General features: G+C 55.1%; 1 protein-coding gene across 7 annotated transcripts in view; it reads left to right on the top strand.

Annotated features, from left to right (window-relative positions):
* Positions 1-12,168, top strand: part of DDX11 (DEAD/H-box helicase 11) — a 31,036-nt gene extending 18,868 nt beyond the window's left edge. For 3 of the 7 annotated variants that reach the window (XM_023192342.2, XM_023192343.3, XM_023192347.3), the window contains exons 11-27: positions 340-386; positions 725-804; positions 2,060-2,104; positions 2,225-2,292; positions 3,791-3,829; positions 4,093-4,201; positions 4,315-4,446; positions 5,267-5,379; positions 8,020-8,092; positions 8,412-8,515; positions 9,226-9,375; positions 9,635-9,703; positions 9,817-9,917; positions 10,327-10,411; positions 10,708-10,786; positions 10,963-11,117; positions 11,192-12,168. In XM_023192342.2, coding sequence (XP_023048110.1) covers positions 340-386; positions 725-804; positions 2,060-2,104; positions 2,225-2,292; positions 3,791-3,829; positions 4,093-4,201; positions 4,315-4,446; positions 5,267-5,379; positions 8,020-8,092; positions 8,412-8,515; positions 9,226-9,375; positions 9,635-9,703; positions 9,817-9,917; positions 10,327-10,411; positions 10,708-10,786; positions 10,963-11,117; positions 11,192-11,221 — 1,479 coding nt within the window. In that variant the 3' untranslated portion in view covers positions 11,222-12,168. Of the gene's footprint in view, positions 1-339; positions 387-724; positions 805-2,059; positions 2,105-2,224; positions 2,293-3,790; positions 3,830-4,092; positions 4,202-4,314; positions 4,447-5,266; positions 5,380-8,019; positions 8,093-8,411; positions 8,516-9,225; positions 9,376-9,634; positions 9,704-9,816; positions 9,918-10,326; positions 10,412-10,707; positions 10,787-10,962; positions 11,118-11,191 lie in introns of those variants that run through there. The other 4 variants (XR_002726430.2, XM_023192345.2, XM_023192346.2 and 1 more) reach the window with 4 other exon arrangements.
* The last annotated feature ends 5,031 nt before the right edge of the window (positions 12,169-17,199 follow it).

The raw sequence follows: 17,199 nt of genomic DNA, 5'->3' as shown, positions 1-17,199 counted from the left end.
TGTGATGGTGACCTTGAACCATCACTCTTTGTAGACTCCAGGTCTTTTCCCAACCCACTGGAAACTAGCAGGGGATTCTGTACTTGAGGGATTCAGCCTCTTGCTTTTCTCTAACCCACAGTGGATGCTGGAGGAAAACTTCCCTTCCTTCCCCTCTCTCTCAGCTCCCCCCAGCCTAAGGGCTATGGAAACCTCTACCTTTTGTCTGCACCCAGCCCCCTCTCCTCCCTTTGGTGGCTTCCTGTGTGTCCAGGGCCAGCATCTTCTAGGCGAATCTAAGATGTCAGCAGCTCAGCCCTCGGCTGCTTGTCCAGAGCCTGGTTTGTGTTCTGTCCCCAGCTCTGCCAGGCCCATTCCCAGCTGCTGCAGTACATGGAGCGATACGGGTGAGATGTGACCCTCTGAGGTAGTGGGACAGTCCCTTGGCGGCCCCCTGCATCGGCCTCGGAGAGGCAGCACTTTGGTTCCCGCCTCTGGCCTGGGCTGTGGTGGGGTGGAGCTGCGTGCCATTCATGTCCTGGGCCCTGTGCTGCACACAGACCTGGAAGGCTGGGGACTGACCACTGGCTCTGAGGCCTGGCACCATGGCCAGCCTGCTCTCTGGGAAAGGATTTGTAGCTTGTGACCCAATTTGAGAGGCACCAGGCACAAGGCTTCCACTGGGGTGGAGGGGGCGAGTCACTGTCAGGGCACCACTGCTTAATGTCCATTGGCTTCTTCTCAGGAAGCGTTTGAAGGCCAAGAACCTGATGTACCTGAAGCAGATCCTGTATTTGCTGGAGAAATTCGTGGCCGTGCTGGGGGGTGAGAGCCCCATCCCCCTGCTGACCCCCGGTCTGCACAACCTGCCTGGCTGCTTTTTCCTTGGTTGCCCATCAGGACGCTTCAATTCTCTGTGTTTTTAAGAAGGGTGGCCCAGGCGCGGTGGCTCACGCTTGTAATCCTAGCACTTGGGAGGCCGAGGCAGGTGGTTCACCTGAGTTTGAGACCAACCTGGCCAACGTGGTGAAACCCCATCTCTACTAAAAATACCAAAAAAAACTAGCTGGGAGTGTTGGTGTGGCCTGTAGTCCCAGCTGTTCCAGAGGCTGAGACGAGAGAATTGCTTGCTCAAACCCGGGAGGCGGAGGTTGCAGTGAGCCGAGATCGTGTCACTGCACTCCAGTCTGGGCAACAGAGTGAGAATCCGTCTCAAAAAAAAAAAAAAAAGAAGGGTCTTGGTCATTGATTTAGAAAATTCTTGTTCTTTGTAGCTTGGTTGAGTTGTCTGACTTGAGCTTTTTTTAGACCCTTGGGTTCTCTGCCCATGTTCTGAGGACTTTCTATTTCAGGCCCTGCTCTGAGGGGATAGTAAGGATATAGCGTCATATGAACACACAGTGTTTCCGTGATAGGCATAGTGCTGTGGGGTGTTCGAAGCACTTGCATATGCGGTTTTGTGTGCCCTGTGAGAAAGCAGTGCTGGCATTTGAATCCTTGTTGATGACGCATAAATTAGACCTCAGAGCAAGGGCTGCTTACGGTTCCTAAGCCCAGCCTGGGATTTTCTGACTCCGCCTCCCATGCCTCTTTGCATGACCCTGTCGTGCCCCCTTCTTTTATGATGGGGCACCCCCTTGGAAGGCGTCTGTGGAAGTGGAAGCTGCAGAAAGCCTGTGGGAGCTTCTAGCGGGAGCTGGTCTCATGCTGCTGCTCTGAGCCGCCAGCTCTGCTTTGCCTCAGGCTCCCCACGTGTCCTGGGCAGCTCCTGTGTGGTCCCATGCCCTGCATGCATTGGTCTGGCCACTGTGTCCTGGCCTCCTGGAGAAGGGGTGAAAAACATGAACTTACAGGGCTTTGGGTTGCACGTGGAAGCACGTGAGTCAGATGTGGGAGGCTCCTGGACCCACCTGCCCTCTTGGTGGGTCCTTTGCATGCTATAAATAGCGAAAAACAGAACAAAGCCCTTCAAGTTGGGATGCTCTTCTCACTTGATGTGCAGTGCCGAGGGAGAGACGATAGGGAAGGGTTGAGGGGCCAGAGAACCACCATTGTGGCCTATTTCCATTCTCTTTTTTAGGGAACATTAAGCAAAATCCCAATACACAGAGCCTCTCACAGACAGGTAAGAGAGTTGCCCTCAGAGGGCCCAGAGCTGATCTGAGCCACTTCCGAGCTTAACCCTGGGACTGAAACCTGAGGCCCAGGGTGAAGCTCGCAAGGCCCTTCGTGTGTTTGCTCTCAGGGACAGAGCTGAAGACCATCAACGATTTTCTCTTCCAGAGCCAGATTGACAACATCAACCTGTTCAAGGTAGAGGTTTCCACCTTTCCACATTCCACATCCAATTTCCTTCCTATCACCACTGTGGGTAGAGTACTATGTTAAGACTATAGAAGGAAGAAAAAACAAAACATAGACATGTAATAACCCTTAACCCGCAGCATGCCTGCGAGACAAAAGTCATCTTCCTTTAGGGTGAAGGCGACAGGGATGGGTGAGAAAGAGACTTCTTGGTGCCTCATAGAACAGATAGAGCCTCCAGGTCCTCGCCACCTCGCTCCGTCTTCTGGCACAGTCTCTCAGGCTTATGGACGGGAGCAGGACGTTGATTTGTTCTGTGCAACTCATCACGTCTTCCCACTTGGGCCTTGGGTCTGGTTGCAGCCTCAGACCTCTGCTCACTCCAGGTCTGCATACCCGGCACTCCCCACATGGAACATGGCCACTGCCACCTGAACCCCAACTTTGCCACTCAAATCAGCAACGGTGACTGCCCCCGGGTTCAGGGTTCTGCCTGTGCTCTAGCGGCATGCCATGTGCTGTGGTTCTGAGCTAGGGTATCCTTTTGCCCCAGCAAGGAAAGCAAACAGGCCCAGGGAGGTGACTTCAAGGGGGTGGCGAGCACAGCCTTCCCCCAAGTGAGCCAATAGCACACGGCAGAGACAGCGTCCAAACCTGGCTGCATTGAGTCGGGGCCCCGCGTTCATCCCATCCTGCCTGCCTTTTTTTTTTCTTAAAACCAGCTTTCCCCCTGAATTACGCATTCGGGTCACTGTCACTGCCACCATCCTTGCCAGACAGGCTGGGTGCAGGCCATCCTTGATGCCTTTCTTCCCTTGTCTCCCTGTGAGAGCCGCCCGTGAGAGCCGCCGGGCCCGACAGCCCTCAGACAGTCCTGCCATCCCTGCGCTTCTCCCACAGCCGGGACCTGGATGCAGGCGCTCCTTCCTCGCCATCCCTCTGCCCCTCTTGCTTTCCGTCTCCCCTCTTCTTCCCATGGCTCTCATCAGCCACCACCAAGGGAATCCTCATCGCAGGATGTCGCTCTTTTTCGAAACCAGTTTAAAGGCTCCAAACTCCCCATCTCTGCATCCCCAGCTGAGATCTGGCACCAAACCACACACTGGATGCACCGACTTCGTGGCACTGCCCCAGCCCCTGAGCAGGCCCCAGCCATCACCTCCTCTGTGGCTTTGCTCATAGAAGTTCCTTTTTTTAACTCTGTCACCTGGAAGGAAAGCCAAGGGGACCTAGATTGTACTGAGCACTCTTAGACTTGAGAAACACTTTTGGAAAGAGGGTCTCCCCGCTGAGGAGGACACTGCATTGTGGGCAGGGGCAGTAGAGGAGGGGGTGGCCTCAGAGAGGGGGTGACAGGGTTGCTGGCAGGGAGGCTCTGGGTGCCTCAGAAGGTAGCACTGCGTTGTGCTGCCTGGGTGGAAAAGTGGTGTGTGTTTTTTGTTTTGTTTTGAAGATTACAGCTTTCTCAGTTTGCACACATGCCTACAGCTGGGCTTGGTTTTTGCAGGTGCAGCGATACTGTGAGAAGAGCATGATCAGCAGAAAGGTAACTGCTCACGTCTTACGGTCCTGAACATGACCCAACTGTGCCCCGACCCCCTGCCCTTGCCATGCTTTCCTCCCCTGCCCTCAGGGAACTCCGGAGTCCCCTTCGTCTCCACCCTCCTTGGTGCAGTGGGCCTTGCTGGGGTGGTGGGGTGTGTGCTGCAGGCGTCTTGGGCCTGGCAGAGCCTCCGATCCGCCCAGCCTCTCTTTCATGGCTGTTCCTCGTTCCTCGCCACTCATTCGGCTCTCTCTCATTCCACCCAGCTCTTTGGATTCACAGAACGGTATGGAGCAGTGCTCTCATCCCGGGAGCAGCCCAAACTGGCTGGGTTTCAGCAATTCCTGCAGAGCCTGCAGCCCAGGACGACTGAAGGTAAGGCAGTGGAGTGGGCAAGCAGAGCCAGCTGCAAGCCTGGGCAAGGACGTCCGTTCCTTGCGTGTGGACCTGACCGCAGGGAGGCCTCCTCCCCGTTCTGCTCTGTGCAGCTCCTGCAGCCCCCGCAGATGAGAGTCAGGCTAGCGCCCCACGACCAGCTTCCCCACTGATGCACATCGAAGGCTTCCTGGCAGCTCTCACTACAGCCAACCAGGACGGCAGGGTCATCCTTAGCCGCCAAGGTAATCACTTGCTGCTTGGCCAGGTTCAGTTCCCAGGAAGGAGCCAAGCTGAGCCAGGGAGCCGCAGTGTGAAAGGATTCTTTCCTTCCATCCTGGGAACTTCCGGGTTAGGAGGAAGCAGTGCAGTGGGCACTGGCCTGCTGTGACCTGGGCAAGCAGTGGAGGTGGACAGGAGGGGATCGAGGGGCTGGGATGGGAGTCCTCTTGGGCAAGGGTCCTAGGGAAGCTTGCGCTGTGGGGCAGATGGGCTTTAGTTTGGGTCATAGTTTTGTCATCTATGAGCTTTGTGATTTGGACTGTTTTCTTTCTCAACTTCAGTTTCCTTGTATGAAAATGGAGAGGATAGGCCGGGCGCTGTGGCTCACGCCTGTAATCCCAGCACTTTGGGAGGCCAAGGCGGGTGGATCACGAGGTTAGGAGATTGAGACCATCCTGGCTAACACAGCGAAACCCTGTCTCTACTAAAAATACAAAAAATTAGCCGGACACCTGTAGTCCCAGCTACTTGGGAGGCAGAGGCAGGAAAATCACTTGAACCCAGGAGGCGGAGGTTGCAGGGAGCCGAGATTGCACCACTGCACTCCAGCCTGGACAACAGATTGAGACCCCATCTCAAAAAAAAAAAAAAAAAAGAAAATGGAGAGGATAGTATGGTCCACCTCTGTGGGCTGGTTGTCCTAGAGATTAAATGGTGTTTAATTTAAAGAGAAAGCACTAGCACTTGTGCCTCAGACCTGGACTCACCTGGAGACCCCCTTTGCCGGGACAATAGAAGTGTCTATTTGCTTGCACTCACCTCCCCACCGATCTGTTTTTCCAGGCAGCCTCAGTCAGAGCACCCTTAAGTTTTTGCTCCTGAATCCAGCTGTGCACTTTGCCCAAGTGGTGAAGGAGTGCCGGGCAGTGGTCATTGCAGGGGGGACCATGCAGCCGGTAAGGACACCTTTCCCAGCCCCTTGTGCCCCATGTGTTGGGATGAGATGAGGGCTTTGGAGAGATGCATTTTCAGTCCTGTTCTCTCCTGGGGCCCCAAGCCAGAAAGGGTCAGCTCGAGCAGGCCCAGTGGTGTCCACTGGGTGACACTGCTATTCTGTCTCACTGCTGTGCCTTTTAGACTGGAGGGGCAGCGGGGACTCCTCTGCTGCTCCATTGTGTAGCCCCAGGATCACATGTCTCCCAGAGAAAGCTGTTCTGTGGTTTGAAACTCAAGGAAAAAAATTAGGATTCCACTTTTAAAAGGTTCATTTTGATGTATATGAATATAATAATCTTTGTAGGCATAATTTTTACTTATGTGCATACCTATTTTAAAAACAAAAGTGCAGTTCCCTCCACGTGCTGTCACTGGAACTCGCTCTTTTCACTCAGCAGCAGAGGGTCATAAACCTGTCTCCTTGTCAGCAAGCACGCATGTATTTCAGTTTCCCAGCTGTGCTGGATTCCAGCTACACAGATATATAGCATTTCATGTAGCTGCTCCTGTTTCACTAGGTGTGCAGGTTATTTGCAGCTTTCTGTTTTGAGCATGACTGGGATGAATATAACGGCATCTCTGCACAGTGGCGACTCCCACCTAGGAAAGGGCCTCCTGGACGCAAAGCTGCTGGGAATCCTGAAGCAGTGCTTCCCAGCCCCAGCTGCCTTAGCTTTTGATTTTTATATTTTTGTATGTATAGATTCATAGTTCTCTTCATTCCGCATACTAAAGTAGTTTCTAGTCATTATTGTTTCTGACATTCACGTTGTCTCAGCTGATGTGACAGCCCTTTCCTGCTAGCTCAGGTCCTCGCCGTGGCCCGATCAGTCTTGCCTCCAGCACAACAGAATGTCCTGGGTTCACCATGGGTGTCCTTGCCCCCACACTGGATTCATTTCTCCAAGCCACCCCGGTTTCTTGTAATGGGGAATGATGTTTAGAAATCAAGCTGTGGGTGCTAGGGGTTTGTCATGCTCCTGGGGCATTTCAGTAGACAGATCTAGGAAATGTTTTCAGAATGAATCTATGCTGGTATTTCTTTTTTTTTTTTTTCTTTTTTTTTTTTTTTTTTTTGAGACAGAGTCTTGCTCTGTCTCCCAAGCTGGAGTACAGTGGCCTGATCACAGCTCTCTGCAACCTCTGCTTCCTGGGTTCAAGCGATTCTCGTGTGTCAACCTCCTGAGTAGCTGGGATTACAGGCATGTGCCGCCACACCCAGCTAATTTTTGTATTTTAGTAGAGATGGGGTTTTACCACGTTGGCCAGGCTGGTCTCGAACTCAGGTGATCCGCCAGCCTTGGGCATCCCAAAGAGCTGGGATTACAGGCATGAGCCACCACGCCCGGCCCATATTGGTATTTCTGAGTAAAAATCAAAGCATTTGTTTACTTGAGCTTATATTGTACCTCTTTTTCTCTTAAGCCTGAACATTTGTGGCACATTAACATGCTTATCTGCTCCATCCTATAATATACTTAAAAGTTTTGAAATCATAATACCAATATTACTTCTCCGATTGAAATTGCCTTTCCTCTTTGCCCTTAAGAGTCTGACCCACTAAGGATGTCTGGTCACTAGGCTCTAAAGTCGTGTGGAACCAGGCTTCTCCCCGTGTGCTTCTATTGTCCGTTTGATAGAGAGCTAGGCTGTTTTTGTTTCATTTTCTTTTCCATTTTAGAATATGCTTTTTTCTTTTCTGACTTGTAGTTTTTAAATATGTAAATATTCGTATGGTTCAAAAGTCAAAGCTAATATAAAAAGATCTATTCAGGAAAGCCTCGCTCTCATCCTTCTCCAGCCCATTCCCCACCCCCATAGGGAGTCAGTTTTACTAGCCTGTCCTTGCAGTCTTTTTCCCTCAAATAAGCAAAAATGTGTCTTCATTTTTCCCTCTCCTGTTTTATTTACATAGAAGGCGTCTTAGTCAGTTGTCCCGGCCATTGCTCCTCTAGTGGGCTGCGTGGTTCTCCGTCCGGCGGATGTAGGGAGCTCATTCAACCAGTACTCCCTGGATAGGCAGGTGCACGGTTACAGGGAAAGGCCCGGGGCACATGCTGTTTGGTATTTGTGGGCTGTATAGTCTCAGTAAACTCCTAAATATGGGATCCTGGGTTTAAAAGTATGAATACATTTAATTTGTTAACTACTGTGAAATTCCCCTACGTAAGAATTGGACATTCTGTATCCCACCGGTAACGTCTAGGAATGCCTGTTTCTCCACAGAGTGGTGACTTTTGGATTTTTGCCTATCGTAACAGGTGAAAGCCTGGAGATTCTTATTCAGTAGTTTGAGCTGGGACCTGGCCACGTGTATTTTTGAAAATTTTCACTGTAATTCTGCTGCGTGGCCAGGGTTGACAGTGACTGTGCCAGATTTGCTGGATTTCCTTTGCTGTTCCTGCACGTAGTTTAAACGAGACTCTCAGCACTGGGTATCAGTCACCATTTTTCTTTTTGTTAGTTTGCCGTCAGCCTTTTCTTTGACCTCTTCTTTCAGTTTGTGTGTACTTGCTGTCTCTTAGCCCAGACTTCTCGCTTCCTTTCTACCGGGCCTCTGAGGGGCTATGGGGTCGTGACGCTGTGGCCTTGGTCTGCAGGTGTCTGACTTCCGGCAGCAGCTGCTGGCCTGTGCCGGGGTGGAAGCTGAACGCGTGGTGGAGTTTTCCTGTGGTGAGGAGCTGTGCCCAGGGTGGGGCAGGCTAGAAGTCAGGTTCTGGCCCCTGTTTTCTGCGTGTAACCTCTTACTGCAACAAGGCACAGGGGCGGAGGAGACCCCGGGATGGGAGCCTTGCCCTTCGTGCGCTCGCCCAGGCTCTCCTGCTCTGCTCCCTGCTGCCTGCTGCCCAGGGTGACTGGCGACGGTGGGTGGGTGAGCGCTGTCAGTCGCTGCTCCTGTGCTGGAAGATGGGGCGGGGAAATGCCCTTTCTGCACTGTGTCTCACAGCACCCCTGCATCTCCAGTTTTCGGCCCCTCCCTGGCTCTTACCAGGTCACGTGATCCCTCCAGGCAATATCCTGCCCCTTGTCATCTGCAGCGGGATCTCCAACCAGCCGCTGGAATTCACGTTCCAGAAAAGAGAGCTGCCTCAGATGGTCAGTCCCAGCCAGCTCGCCGTGCCACAGCCTGGGCTCAGGCAGCAAAGGGTTTTCCGGGGCAGGGGCACTCTGGCCCACCCTGAGTGTTTTCAGGTGTTGGGGAAATTGCATGGGTTTGGGGGGCGGGGGAGGGGGCACCCGCTATAGAGCCTCACAGAATGAGCGGCATCGATCTGGATGCTTATGGAGGCAGGTCTGAGTTCCCCACCCCTCACCCCTTAGGCTGCGAAGTACATATTCTTAAAACCTCCAGGCATCCCCTGAGGATGCCTCACGCAGAGGACAGCTGCTGGTTCCCTTTGGCTTTCTTGCCCTTTGGTTATATCTGCTCCTGCCGGTGGCAGGGATGCGGGGCTTGGGGGGCATCTCCTGGGGCGTGCCTGGGGCTGCAGCCCCTGATTGTCATTGCGGTGCCCATCAGGACCCTGGAGTGAAGACGGGAGGACTCAGTGCCAGGGCAGTAGGAAGGCCCCCAGGGACACTAGTGCTGTGACGTGTGTCAGAAAGGCACGGTCAGCAGCAGTGGCTGGGTGTGTTTGGTGAGAGGCGGCACCTGCCACCCTGTGGTTCCCACCCAGGGGAGCCAAGTCCTCGTCCTTGGCTGTAGTCCTGCCGTGGGTCTCTCCTCAGTTTTGAGTCTCAGGTTAAGATGGTTTGTGGGTGACTGAGACGTGGCTCCATGGGGGCTTCCTCTCTCCCTTTGTTAGATGGACGAGGCGGGTCGCATCCTCTGTAACCTATGCAGTGTGGTTCCTGGAGGGGTGGTCTGTTTCTTCGCCTCCTACGAGTACCTGCGCCAGGTCCATGCCCACTGGGAGAAGGGTGGCCTGCTGGGCCGCCTGGCTGCCAGGAAGAAGGTGAGTGTCCTGTCAGCCGGCCCTCCCACTCCTGAGGACAGCGCCGCTGAGTCCTCCTGGGAGCTCTTGTGCTCATCGAGTCAGGACAGGCTTCTGGCTCCTCATCCCCACTGCTCCCAGTCCCTGATTGCAGAGGATTTCCCCAAAGCCCCTGGCTGTGAGGTTCTCAGTCCCTTGGCCAGAAAACACAAGGCCACGAACAGGCCCGAGACCTGGCACCCTGAACCTGTCTCTGGGAGATGTCCTCTGTCTTTCTCAGATATTCCAGGAACCTAAGAGCGCGCACCAGGTGGAGCAGGTGCTGCTGGCGTATTCCAGGTGCATTCAGGTGCGGGCGTTAATGCTGAGCTTGGGTCTGAGGCTGTGCGGGGGTGGCAGCTGGAAACGTGGGTGACATCCAAGCTTTGGCTCGGCAAGTCAGCATCTGGGTGTCTCCCGCAGGCCTGTGGCCAGGAGAGAGGCGGGGTGACGGGGGCTCTTCTCCTCTCTGTTGTTGGAGGAAAGATGAGTGAAGGGATCAACTTCTCTGACAACCTAGGCCGGTAAGTAGTGGTTCTGCTCATGTCCTGGGCTATGATACGTGGCTGGCCCTCACTCCCAGCAGCTGGGCCCCTGCCTGCGTCTGCTGCCATTAGAGCCCACCACTGGGCTGCGACTGCTCAGACCAGCCAGCTGGAGGGAGGGGCTCAGCAGCTCTGGGTTTGGCCCTGGGAGAGCAGGTGGAAAATCAGGCTGGCCATTGCGGTATCAGTGCCCAATCCATTGGCCTAGATGGGGTCTCTCAGCTGAACGAGCCCTCTCCAGGTGGTCGGTACAGAGCAGGGAGGGTCAAAGCTTTGATCACAGTCGGAGAGGGCTGAGGAAGGGGTAGAACGGAGCAGCTGGTGAGATGTGGGTGATGACCCGGGAGGTCCTGACGTCCACCCGCCCTGGGCTCCTGCCTTTCCCCAGGTGTGTGGTGATGGTGGGCATGCCCTTCCCCAACATCAGGTCTCCAGAGCTGCAGGAGAAGATGGCCTACTTGGATCAAACCCTCGTGAGTGACCCCAGCGTCGCAGAGGGTGACGGGAGAGTGGGCGGTGGGTGGGAGTGGTGTCGCCCTTAGGGCTGATACAGCCAGGCCTTCCCCACCGTGCTGGCGTCTCCTGCTCCCTCCGGAGGCTTGGATGCCTCTCCACACCCTCTTCATCTTCCCTGTGATGTCACCTGGGCCCGTGCTGCTGGCGTTGGCCATGAAGCCTCCTGGTCTGGCTCCAAAGCCTGGCAGGGTCTTTTCCCAGGGAGAGCTGCAGGCAGGAAACAGTCCTGATGAGTCATCCCCTCCACCCCCAGCCCAGAGCCCCCGGCCAGGCGCCCCCAGGGAAGAATCTGGTGGAGAACCTGTGCATGAAGGCCGTCAACCAGTCCATAGGTGAGCCCGGCTGCCTCCGGCTGAGTGGACAGATGGGAGCCGGAGAAGGGGAGGACAGGAAAGGCGGGTTGCCTGCTCTGTCTCCTTAAGTCTGAGGAAGGGGAGGGGGACGCCATGGGAATGTGCTGTGGGGAGGCAGGTGTTACTCGGAGCCCCAGCCTCTGTTCCTGGTGCAGGCAGGGCCATCAGGCACCAGAAGGATTTTGCCAGCATAGTGCTCCTGGACCAGCGATACGCCCGGCCCCCTGTCCTGGCCAAGCTGCCGGCCTGGATCCGAGCCCGTGTGGAGGTTAAAGCTACCTTTGGCCCTGCCATTGCTGCTGTGCAGAAGGTCAGTCCCACCTTTTTCTTTCTGAGAGTCTCCCCACCCCGAGATCTCATTTTTCACTGCCTTCTGTCTGCCAGTTTCACCGGGAGAAGTCGGCCTCTTCCTGATGGGCAGCCACACCACTGCCTGGCACCGCGCCCTTCCTTTGCCCTGCACGCTGGAGACAGTGTTTGTCGTGGGCCTGGTCTACAGGGATCCTATTACAAAGGTGAAACCCCGGAGGAGAGTGTGGAGTCCAGAGTGCTGCCAGGACCCAGGCACAGGCGTTAGGTCCCGTAGGAGAAAATGGGGGAATCCTGAAGAAACAGTGGGTCCTGGCTGTCCTTGGGGCATTCCAGGGCAGCTCCCCTCCTGGAATAGAATCTTTCTTTCCATCCTGCATGGCTGAGAGCCAGGCTTCCTGCCTGGTCTCTGCAGGAGGCTGTGGCAACTGTGGCATCCACTGTGGCATCTCCATCCTGCCCACCTTTGTAAGAGGGGAGATAGAGCAGGCCCGTCTGCCTCTGCCCTTTCTAGCCAAGGTTAGCTGCCCTGGACTGCTCACCCTCTGGTCTCAATTTAAAATGATCCCATGACCACAGGGCTCCTGCCCAGGGGCTTGTCACCTGCCCCTCCTTCCTGAGTCACACCTGCTGCTGCCCTGCTCCCTAACCCGTCCCACAGCCCTGCCTGGATTTGTGTCTCCCTGGCTTCGCACCAGTTCCTCCAAGTCTGTGGCACCTCCTTCCCTCTCAACCACTTAAACTCCAAGACACCTTCTACCCCACACCATCAATTATGCCAAGGGCCATGAGGCTCTCAACATGACTACAGAGACCCCGTGTCATCACGGAGACCTTTTTTCCTGTGGGAAAATATCCCTCCCACCTGCAACAGCTGCCCCTGCTGACTGCACCTGTCTTCTCCCTCTGACCCCAGAGAAGGGGGCCGTGGTCAGCTGGGATCTTCTGCCGCCATTAGGGACCAACGGGGGCAAGAGGAAAGTCACTGATGCCCAGATGTTTGCATCCTGCACAGCTACAGGTCCTTAATTAAAAGTGTACTGTTGGTTCCTTTGAGTTTTTTATTGATTTGTGCTGCCTTTTTCTCTGGAAGCCTCTTTAGGGAATCGAAGAGCGAACTGGTACAGGGGCTGGGTGGAGCCATCCCCCGATGAAGCACAGGCAGACAGAAGCCCCCGCCCCAGCCGCGTGGCCTCAAGCCAGCCTCCCACTCCTTGAAGGTGGTCCCCACGCAGACCTGGGACAGTTCCATCCCCGCCCCTTCCAGGGCAGCAGGGCCGAGGAGCCCATTCTGGCTGTGTCCAATCCAGGCCACGGCCGGAGTCTGGGTTTAGGGGAGGAAGGCATGGCACAGCCCCCTTGGATTTCCAGTTGTCCTCTTCTTCCTCTGTCTGTGGCTGCTGGGGGTTGGCAGAGACGGTTTGTTGTCTGACACAGGGGCTCTCTCCTCCCAGCTCCTCACCAGCCCCAGAGGTGAAAAGGCTGGAGGGCAAAGGCTGAGGGAGGGAGGTCTGTGGGGAGCGCTGGTTCCCCCATGCCCCGGAGACTTAAACACAGGAAGAAAAAGGCAAGAGAGGATTAACGATGCCCCAGCCCACGGCAGGCAGCAGCCCTGCCTCCCACCCTTGCATCAGAACCAGCTTGTTGAGATCCCACATCAGCTCTCTGCCTTGGCTTATGGCTCTCACTGCAACAGGAAAGTCACAGAGGGGGGTGCGGGGTTCAGTCACATCAACCCCCAGCTCCGTGTTCCTGCCCCTGTAGTGTTTTTGTTATTAGACCCTCTTTTCTCCTTGGTTTAAGAATGGGGGCCCTGGGGCCACACTTGTCCAGGCTCCCTCTACCATAGAGCTGAGCATTCCAGGGCTCTGCTATTTTATGAGCCAAGTAGAACACGAGATGAGAACTACTAAAAAAAAATAAGGGATTTTTGACAACAGCCCCACAGAAAATCCACCAGGGGTCCAGAAATGAGACAGGTGGCCTCAGAAAGCTGCTCCCCCCTGAAGAGGATGCTGCTGCTGTCATTCTGCCCGGCGCCTTGGACTGCAGTGGCCAGGGCCTGGGGCAGGGATGAGGGTGCACTGACCAGCACCGCAGCAGCTGGGGGAGGTTGGGGTGCTGTTAGCGTGCCATCTTATAGGTCAGAAATGGAAATGGGAGAAAGTGTGGGGTGCCTAAGGAAGGAGGTGACTGAGCAGGGAGCCTGGCTCCCGTCCTAGCACCCAGCTCACTTGGCTTGAGAGTCTTGAGCCTGTTGCCAGGGGCAGAGTGGGTGATGCTGAGGCCCAGGCTGGCACCATACATGAGGTTGTCCGCCAGGCAGGTCAGGTATGTAGGATGGCACATCAACCTGGGCACTTGGCCCGGGTCTGGCATGTAGTAGTAGTTCTCTGGGACAGGACCTGCAGGATTAGGTGGGGACATGTGAGAGATGACAAGGACCTATAGGAGCAGCCAGAGAGGCCTCAGGTGTACCCTGCACAGCTGTGGTGGCATAAGGGGTTCAATAGAGCCTCTCCTGGAGAACAGCCTGGCAGGCCTTCCAGCTCCTGCACCTGCCTCCATCCCTGCCCCCTCCCTCTCCACCTGCTGCTCCAGCTGCTCTTATTGATGGACAAGGGACACTGAACGGTTTTCTCCTCCATCTCTGCCCCCAGCATCACATGGGTCTTTGTTACAGCACCAGCCAGTCGGTCCAGGAAGACAGACTTCTTGTATCTCCATGGGTGACGTGGAGGTCAGGCAAGCCTGACAGCATCTGCTGTCCCGAGACCATGTTCCTGACCTACCTCTCCCACGTCATCAGGGACACCAAGCCAAGCCACCCCGCTCACCTTCTGGCTCCCGCCTCTGTACTGCACCTGAGTGTGATGCCCTGGGACCCCATTAAGTCAGGCTGGGTCTTGCACCCACAACCCGCAACTCCATTTTCTGCCATACAGGATCTCTGTGGTGTTGACAAGCAGCGTGCAGACCTGGGGAGACCCCCGAGCCCCTCCTCCACATCCTCAGGCTCCAGCTTGGTGCTCACACACAGGGAAGGACTTCAGTTTCCGAGAGGGCCAAGTGGCTGAGGGATGGTGGATTTCGGAGTCAGACCAGCAGCTGGCCTACAAGCTACTGGGGAGGAGGGAGCAGGGAGAACCCACTCCTGACCCAGATTCACTGCTGCTTCCCTCGCCTCTGCCATAAACCCAAAGAAGCAAATCCTGAACCTGGGCTCTTGCCTTCGCCTTTATTCTCTCCACTCTGGGGCAATTAAGAATGATTTGCTAATTACGCAGGCAGCCAATCCAGTGCTGTGTAACTTTGGGGGCCACCAGATGCCAATCAGTGGAGAGGATGGGAGAGAAGGATGGAAGAAGTGAGGACAAGGGGCAAGGAGGAAGGTCTGTCCACCTGTCTTTTCGGTGCAGGAGATTTCCAAACAGGAGCACATCTAAGTGGGGGAGGTTCTAAGTTGGTCACATCTCCACAGAAAATGAAAAGCCTACAAGCTTGTCCATTACCGCAGGATGGGGGCAAGTGGAGGAGGAGCGGTGTCAGTGCTCCCACCTTACTCCAGTCATCACTGACTCCTCCCTTTCCTTCGTTCTCATTCCCAGTCTGTCACCATGTCCTGTCGTTTTGTCTCACCCAACCCTCTCTGCAAGTCCCCTGACTGCAACCTCATCCCTGTCACCTCCTGGTGACGGTGACAGAAGAGGAGCCCGCACAGTGAAGCAGCAGGGACTCCAGGTCTTCCAACAGTGAGGGACGGGGCTGGGTGGGGGTGACTTGGACCAGGAGAGGGACCTGAGTCAGGCAGTCATACTTCACGCTGGGGTACCCCATGTGAGGCACAGCCTGGGCTCCAGGGAAGGAGACCAAGCCTCGCTTCAGGTTGCTTATGGCCAAACATGGGACCTGTGTCCTGACAACCCCTGGGACCTTTGCAGGAAACAGCAAACACCATTCACTCATCTGAGTTAGGTAAACACTGAAAAGTCACTGGAGCCCAAGGGCTGTGCGGGGTCAGTGCTGCTGATACAACAGGCTGCAGCCCTCCCGCTCGGCTCCCTCAACGGCCTCTCTGCACTCCAGCCACACTGGCCTCCCTTCAGGTCCTCCACCTCAGGGCTGTAGCTCATGGGCTTCCTTCTTTCTGGAATGTTCTTCCTGACCTACCCACTCACCCTCAGATTTTACCACAAATGCTATTTCCTCACATCTGCCTTCCCTGATCCCTGAGACCAAGCCAGGCTTCCCATGACAAGCCTCGCCGCACCTCATCTCCCCTCCACAGAGGCGGTAATAACCCACAGAACCCAGGGCCAAGATCCCCGGCTTTGAACCCCGGCTCTGCCACTTGGCCAGATCTCTCTCTATGCCTCAGTTTCCTCATCTATAAAATGGGTAACAGCAGTGCCTGCTCATAAAATGTGGCAAGGGTTAAATTGAGTTAATGCAGTCAGATCAATGGTGGAGCACGTTCCGTGATAAACGAAGATTAGTGATTGCAGAATACTATAAATAGGCCTTATCACAACTCTAATTACATAACTGATCATTAATTGGTTATTTAGGTCTGTCTCTCCCGCCAGAGGGTATACACCAGTTGGACAGGGACGCTGCCTTGTTCATCACTGCATCTATAGTGATTGCACAGTGCCTTGCACACAGGTACTATTGGGTACCTATTTTCTGACTGCAGGAAAGAGTGAAGGACTAGCCCCTCCCCCCCAGCACCCTCACACACCCCCCACCCTCGTGGGGGGAGGAGCGTGAGTTGGGAGACCGGAACCACCACGGGAAATCAGCAGGCTAGGTGGGGCGGAGGGGAGTGAGCTCTCCGGCTGTCGGGAGCGAAAGCTTCCAAGCTGGGCTCTCCCCTTGTCCCCTTCCACCCAGGGAAGCCGGCCGGGTCCTCCAGGACCAGGAACCCCCAAAGGGGCTGCTCCCGGAGGTTGTGTCGCAGGGACTGGAGAGGACTGCCCGGTACAGGGGGTGGCCCTCTGATCAGGTGGGTGTGGGTGGCAACAGAGCATTTGATGGGAGGCCAGGAGCTCATAGGAGATGGGATTCCACTGATGCCTGCTAAATGAATGAGGGAGGGAGATGGCCAGACCAGGGACTGGGGAATTGGTACTAAGGTGCTTGGTACCTGCCAGGCACCCTGTCCATACGTGATCTCAGTTCAGCTCTCCAACTTGGAAACACAAGACAGGAGCCCTGGCTGCAGAGGAAAACAGGCTGGACACAGGGATACATGGGCAGGGTGGTGGTGGTGAGAGAATTACCCGAATCACCTGCCAAAAGGTGCCCAGGTTGGAAAAGCAAATGTGCACACATTTGTTCCTCCTACTTTAACCCTGAGGAAGTTGAGGCCTGTGTTCAAGACAGACTGGGCAGGGGCCAGTGACTCTAGGTACAGGAGTGTCCAGGTGCTGCTCACCCAGGCTAGAGCTTAGGGAGCCAGAAGGAAGGAGGTGCATGCGGGGGTGCAGGACAGGAGGGACAAATCCTCGAATTGCAAGGTGAGGGCAGAATCTCTTTACATTGGGTTGAATTAAATTCCTCCCCCTGATGCCATAAAGCAGGAATCACACTGCAGATGGCACTGATTTGATTGACAAGAGACATGCCCGGCAGAATATTAAGGGACCAGGCCCCATAATTAGGCCTAATCACAGCCTGTTGCTTGAAAAGGGTATGAAGGACATTCATCAGGCCTGGCACTGTGCCCTAGACCTGCTCTCCTGGGCACTATAGTGGGGCCCTCCATGGCAACAGAGGTGTGGGTGGGCCTGGGTGAGTGTGGCAGGAAATGCCTAGGAGGCTCTACTTGGCCTTAAAGGGCTGGGAGACCTTGGGTAAGTTGCCTCCTCTGAATTTCTGGTCTTTTCCATTTTCTGTTCTCCAGGGTGAGAACTGCAGTCTGACACATGGTTATTCGCAATAAGAAAAATGTGTGTATCATGCATAATGCACCGCACCTCTCACTACGCTGGCGCCTACTCCTCTGCTCCCCCTGCCGGCTTCCTCAGCCCCCTTTTCTACCCTGATGGCTCTCTCCTAGCCTCCTCAGGCCAGCACTTTCC

This window comes from Piliocolobus tephrosceles, chromosome 10 (genome assembly GCF_002776525.5).
Source record: "Piliocolobus tephrosceles isolate RC106 chromosome 10, ASM277652v3, whole genome shotgun sequence".
Lineage (NCBI taxonomy): Eukaryota > Metazoa > Chordata > Mammalia > Primates > Cercopithecidae > Piliocolobus > Piliocolobus tephrosceles.
Note: the sequence above shows the minus strand (reverse complement) of the source record. Positions and strands in the feature narration are given on the sequence as shown.